The following is a 5,456-nucleotide window of genomic DNA, read 5'->3' as shown; positions in this document are numbered from 1 at the left end:
AGAAATTGTGATTACACTATTGATTCTGCTATTTACCTGTTTATTACTGTGAAGCAGGGTTATTATACTTCTCTAAAACAAACTAAAACCATGAAAAAAAAAAACATTTTCCTTAAAACAAATAAATGTTAAAATGTAATAAAATTACTAAAATAGCTAAAGCTGAAATAAAATTTTATAAAAACTATATAAACATATGCAAAAAACTACTAAAATGTAAAAAAGTACTACAAATTTGACAAATTAAAACTGATTCAAAATATTAATTAACTAAATGTGACCCTGGAGCACAAAACCAGTCATAAGGGTAAATTTTTTCAAAATTGAGATTTATACATCATATGAAAGCTGAATAAATAAGCTCTCCATTGATGTATGGTTTGTTAGGATAGGACAATATTTGAAAATCTGGAATCTGAGGGTGCAAAAAAATCTAAATATTGAGAAAATTATCTTTAAAGTTGTCCAAATGAAGTTCTTAGCAATGCATATTACTAATCAAACATTAAGTTTTGATATATTTATGGTAGGAAATTTACAGAATATCTTCATACAACATCATCCTAATGATTTTTGGCATAAAAGAAAAATCTATAATTCTGACCCATACAATGTATTGTTGGCTATTGCTACAAATATACCCCAGCGACTTAACACTGCTTTTGTGCTCCAGGGACACAAATGCTTCCTACTATTGTCATTAAAGCTGCATGTATAATGACATTCACAATAGTTGAGACGCACTGCAGAACTGACCTGTGAACACCTGCTGGAAGCTGCATGTGGAGCTCTGATTGGCAGACGGCCGCGGTGCGCTGGTTCTGAGCGTCTCCTCCGAGCCGGTGGCTCTGTGCTGCAGCGTGCGGAGCTCCTCGGTCCAGTCCGCGGAGCGGCTGATGGAGCCGGTGACGCGCCTCCTCTCGGCCCGGTCCGGTCCGCGGCGGGTGGACAGCGGGCTGTGGGATGGCGAGGGGGCGGGCGAGCAAGAGGGCGAGCTCAGCTGTCGAGTGGTGGTTTTGATGTAGCACGTGCTGATGGGCGGATAGGGCTTGACCGCAGCCTTCAGCAGCCGTGTGGCCAGAGGACTCTCCGGAGGGAAGGAAACGCTGCTCTTGCGCCTCTGGACGAGCTCCTCGATGACCGTGAGACACTCCAGCGAGCCTGTGGACCTGCTCGATTACACCAAAAATCACAATCACGATTATTTAACCCGATTATGAGTGGGCCATATGAGCAAAACTTTAAAAGAGTGATTTATTTAAAGATATATGTGACCCTGGAGCACAAAACCAGTCATAAGGGTCAATTTTTTGAAACTGAGATTTATACATCATCTGAAAGCTGAATAAATAATCTTTCCATTGATGTATGGTTTGTTAGGATAGGACAATATTTGGCTGAGATACAACTATTTGAAAATCTGGAATCTGAGGGTGCAAAAAAAATCTAAATATTGAGAAAATCATCTTTAAAGTTGTTCAAATTAAGTTCTTAGCAATGCATATTACTAATCAAACATTAAGTTTTGATATATTTACGGTAGGAAATGTACAAAATATCTTCATGGAACATGATCTTTACTTAATATCCTAATGATTTTTGGCATAAAAGAAAAATCGATAATTTTGACCCATACAGTGTATTAACCCCTACCGGCAGAGGGCATTATTGACTGCAAGCAATTTATTTATTTATTCACTTTTTAACGCCATGCCAGCATCAAGGTTATTTACATGCCGATCTCAGAATAAATTACACCAAGTTATAAAAGACATTTCAAATCCACACTGGACAAAAATTCTAAAATACATTCCGGTGTTACATTTTTAAATTAATCAAATCATGCCTTTTAAATTCGATTGATAATATTTCACTCTTTCCCCGCCAAACACAGAATTTTCCGTGTTTCTGTGTTCTTGCTGTTAAACGCTAAAAGTAGAGGGTCTGGTCTTTATTTTGATGTATTGCATGTTCAGATATTCATACAACAAACTATTCTGGAGGCCATGATGCAATTTTAGTGAAAATCAGCAAAAACGCTGGCGGTGACTGGCAACTTTTTTCAAAAACGCTGGCGGGGAAAGAGTTAAGTGCAAAACTCGAAATGAGACATTTTGACATCTCTACCTGAGGTCAGACGCCGTATCCGTGCTCGGAGGCGAACGCTCGTCTTCTTCAACAGCCTCCACGGCGCTTTCGACCGACGCAGTCAGGTCTGGGAAGCTTGTGGTGCTGTTTGTAGGAGCCACCGCTGGAGGAGGAGAAAGAGGGGCCTCAGGCTCTTTTGTGACCGTTTCCACGGCGACCGGAGCACAAAGGGCCTCCTCTGAGAGCCCGTTCACAGCCGGCTCCTCCTCAGGGAGCACAATCCCGTTTTTTTCCGCTTTAGGAACGGCTTCTAGCACGGTGAACGGCTCCGAGTCGGGGGTGGGAGTGTTTTTAGCGTCTCCGGTTTGTTTACAATCCCAGGGAATCTTGCCGAGCATCACGCCCTGCTTCAGACGGATGGCCTGCTGGATGTCAGCCAGCAAATCCTCTTGCTCTGCGGCGGAGTGGAAGCTGTACATGTCCGTGTCGGATCCGGAGCTCGCCACCTTCTTCTCCTCCTGCAGGCGAGGATGCTCGGGCTCGGCGTCCGAATGTCCGAGCTCATCTCCGGAGAGATCGGGCGTCTTATTGCACAGCGACGGAGCGCAGTCCAGTTCATCCAGCGATGCATCCTCTTTGGATCCGCTCAGGAAGCTTTTAGCCTTGCTCTGGTTCTTGCGCTTGCGTATGTGAGGGAACACCGAGGATCTGTCGGATTTGTTTTTCTTCTTCCCTCCCTCCCCTCGCGGTTTCTTCCCTTTCTTTGTGCCGTCGAGAGCCGCGCTCTCATCCGCCGCGCCTTCGGAGCGCTTCGGCTTCCCATCCTGATTGCCCATGATGAGCTCTCTCACGGCATGACGGCTCGGGGGTCTGCGTCTGCGCGACTCGCTCTCGGAGGAGGATGATGGTGGTGATGATGACGAGGAGAGCGGAGCGATGGAGGAGGAGGCTGTGATGAAAGAGAGCAGCTCGCTGGCGTCCTCGCCTCTGCAGAAGGATGCAGACAGCGAGGGGAGGGGAGGGACACATGCGTCTGCGAGGCAGTACTGCTGCCGTCTGCCCAGACTCAACGCCTCCAGCAGCTTCTGCCTCAATCCTGCAGTCTCCAGCATCTGCATCGCGCCACACACTCTCACACACACCTGCTACAGCACAGAACAAACATCAGAGAGCTTTACACATGGAAAAATACATCTGCAGGAATAAAGCTCATGACTAAGCAATACATTAGCTTTGTAAAATTAATTTGTTTTGCTGTCTGACACATATGTGACCCTGCAGCACAAAAGCAGTGTTAAGTCTCTGGGGTATATTTGTAGCAATAGCCAACAATACATTGTATGGGTCAAAACAATTTTTTTTTCTTTTATACCAAAAATCATTAGGATATTAAGTATATATATATCTATCTCGCTCTCTTTTTTGCTGCTTTGCTGTCTGACACAGCTGTTCAGTGAAAATAGGAAAAAACTATGATCTTAAACCAGTGTTATTTTAGAATTATTGAGATACTGTTGTAGTTTTTGTTACCATTTTGAATTGGTTTTATTTTTTATATTTTCTGCTTATGTAGTATTTTTTATTTATTTAGCTTTTACGCTAAATTGTGTTGGTTTTTGTCATTTTTATATTTAGTTCGTTGTTTTTAAATACTTTTCTTTCAGTTTCAGTTATTTTAGTGCATCAAGACAAATTAAATGATGAGAAATATTGCTATGGGGAGTAGCTGAAATATATATTTTTTTTGTATTTTAAGTTAGTATTTATTTTATTTCAAGTAACAATTTTTTAATGGCTTTAGTTGTAGATTTATTTAACTATAATAACCCTGGGCTAAATGTCATTTATAACATGACAACAAAAGCTCAAAAAAATTAAAAACTGTTTTTCATGTGGCAGTGAAATAATTCTCAAGACTAAGCAATAAGGAAGAATTAATAACCTGTGTGTATTTAGCTGATTATTTGAAGGTTTAATATAATCTGACAATCAAATATTTTTCAAAATAAAAGTTTGCTTACATACTACATGTATGTGTATTGTGCATATATATATATACACACACACACATACATGTATAAATTAAGGAAAACGTTTGATTTATATATAAAATATTTATATTAATAAATTATATAAATTATATACAAATATAAATATATGAAGTTTATTTGCAAAAACAGTTAACTTTCTGAAAAATCATGTTTTTTATAATGTTATCATATTTTTATTGTGTTAGTTAGCTGTATTTTTTCGTTATTTTTAACCTAATCAAAATAACCCAACTGCAGTTTGATTGAGATTAATTTGAATGCACAATGAAAAGTTCGTTTTAGCAAATTAACTCTTCATAAATACATACAAATATTTTGTAAATAAACGTTAAATAATATATATAAATATTTGTTGCAGCCTACTTGCAGTGCAGCTGGAGTGATGCGCTATGAAGTGAAACATCTACACTGCAAGCACAGCTGGTAACGGATTCTAATGTAATCTGGATTTCATAATCAGATTCCAGAAATCAAGTACTAGTAATTAAACACTAGTCAGAATACATAACCTAAAGCTCTGACTGCAAGAAGTCATTATATGCTCAACTAAGCACTCAAGATCTTTCTTTCTTTCTAGTAGTATTTTTATTACAGAAGCTGTCACCTGTGCTGGTCGCGTGATGACGTCACGACGTCCACCTGCAGTGAAGATGCGTTCATTGGTTCGCAAATGGACTTTAATGACTTACACTTACCCAGAAATAATAAAAGAAAACAGAATTGAACTCACTCCTGTAGATCTCTAGTGATCCACGTGAAACTGAAATCAATTTTTTTTTAATTCAACTGAATTTCGTGATTTAAAAGACGCTAAACGGCCTCAAGTCTGTTTCTTGATCAAATAAACATCGACGAAAATCCGCTGTGACGTTAAACCGGACTCACTATCGATACAAACAAACCGATTTATGCTGTTACTCTGGTTAAACTCGAATCAAAAGACGATCGTGTGTTTGTCTCACGTTATACTCACTCATGAATCACTGCTGCATATTTAAACCTCCGTCATAACCGTGTGTGTGTGTGTGTGTGTGTGTGTGCATCCCGCCGGCAGGTTTAATTCCACACCTGTGCTGTGCGTCACCTGACGCACGATCCCTGCGACGACAGCGCCACCCAGCGGCCGCTTACAGACATTGCACGCAGAACACCTGTGATCTGTGGGATTTACGGGGGGGTTTCCAACTGCTTACAACACTCTCTTTTTTTTTTTTTTTTTTACTTTACACACAAATCCAAGAATTGCACAAAATACAAAAAGCCTCACATCTCTTGCAAAACGAAGCACTGCGTTCAAAATATCTCAAATCTCAAAAG

General features: G+C 40.1%; 1 protein-coding gene across 5 annotated transcripts; it reads right to left on the bottom strand.

The window, feature by feature from the left end:
* Window positions 1-711: 711 nt before the first annotated feature.
* LOC107684580 (formin-2-like) lies at window positions 712-5,189 on the bottom strand. Of its 5 annotated transcripts, none has more exons than XM_016480874.1 (4): window positions 5,113-5,189; window positions 4,744-4,829; window positions 2,128-3,230; window positions 712-1,169 (listed from the first exon to the last, which is right to left on the bottom strand). In XM_016480874.1, exons 3-4 carry the CDS (start codon window positions 3,204-3,206, stop codon window positions 725-727), a joined length of 1,524 nt encoding a protein of 507 aa, XP_016336360.1. In that variant the 5' UTR covers window positions 3,207-3,230; window positions 4,744-4,829; window positions 5,113-5,189; the 3' UTR covers window positions 712-724. The 5 variants fall into 5 exon arrangements, with proteins under 5 accessions (XP_016336360.1, XP_016336357.1, XP_016336358.1 ...); XM_016480871.1 differs by lacking the exon at window positions 4,744-4,829 and adding an exon at window positions 4,835-4,899 and having other exon boundaries at window positions 2,128-3,233; window positions 5,113-5,186; XM_016480872.1 differs by having other exon boundaries at window positions 4,744-4,778; window positions 5,113-5,186.
* Between the last annotated feature and the right edge of the window lie 267 nt (window positions 5,190-5,456).

The sequence above is a fragment of the Sinocyclocheilus anshuiensis genome, unplaced genomic scaffold (assembly GCF_001515605.1).
Source record: "Sinocyclocheilus anshuiensis isolate Anshui unplaced genomic scaffold, SAMN03320099.WGS_v1.1 scaffold401, whole genome shotgun sequence".
NCBI classification, from domain to species: Eukaryota; Metazoa; Chordata; class Actinopteri; order Cypriniformes; family Cyprinidae; genus Sinocyclocheilus; species Sinocyclocheilus anshuiensis.
The sequence above is the reverse complement of the archived record's forward strand: the minus strand, read 5'-3'. Positions and strand labels throughout refer to the sequence as shown.

Excerpts from the sequence above, each read along its gene's own strand:
- LOC107684580 (XM_016480871.1), bottom strand. Across the intron at positions 3,234-4,834 it reads TTTTCTTTTATTATTTCTGG|CAGGTGTGTGTGAGAGTGTG; the intron begins GTAAGTGTAAGT and ends TCTGTGCTGTAG. Across the intron at positions 1,170-2,127 it reads GATACGGCGTCTGACCTCAG|GTCCACAGGCTCGCTGGAGT; the intron begins GTAGAGATGTCA and ends GTAATCGAGCAG.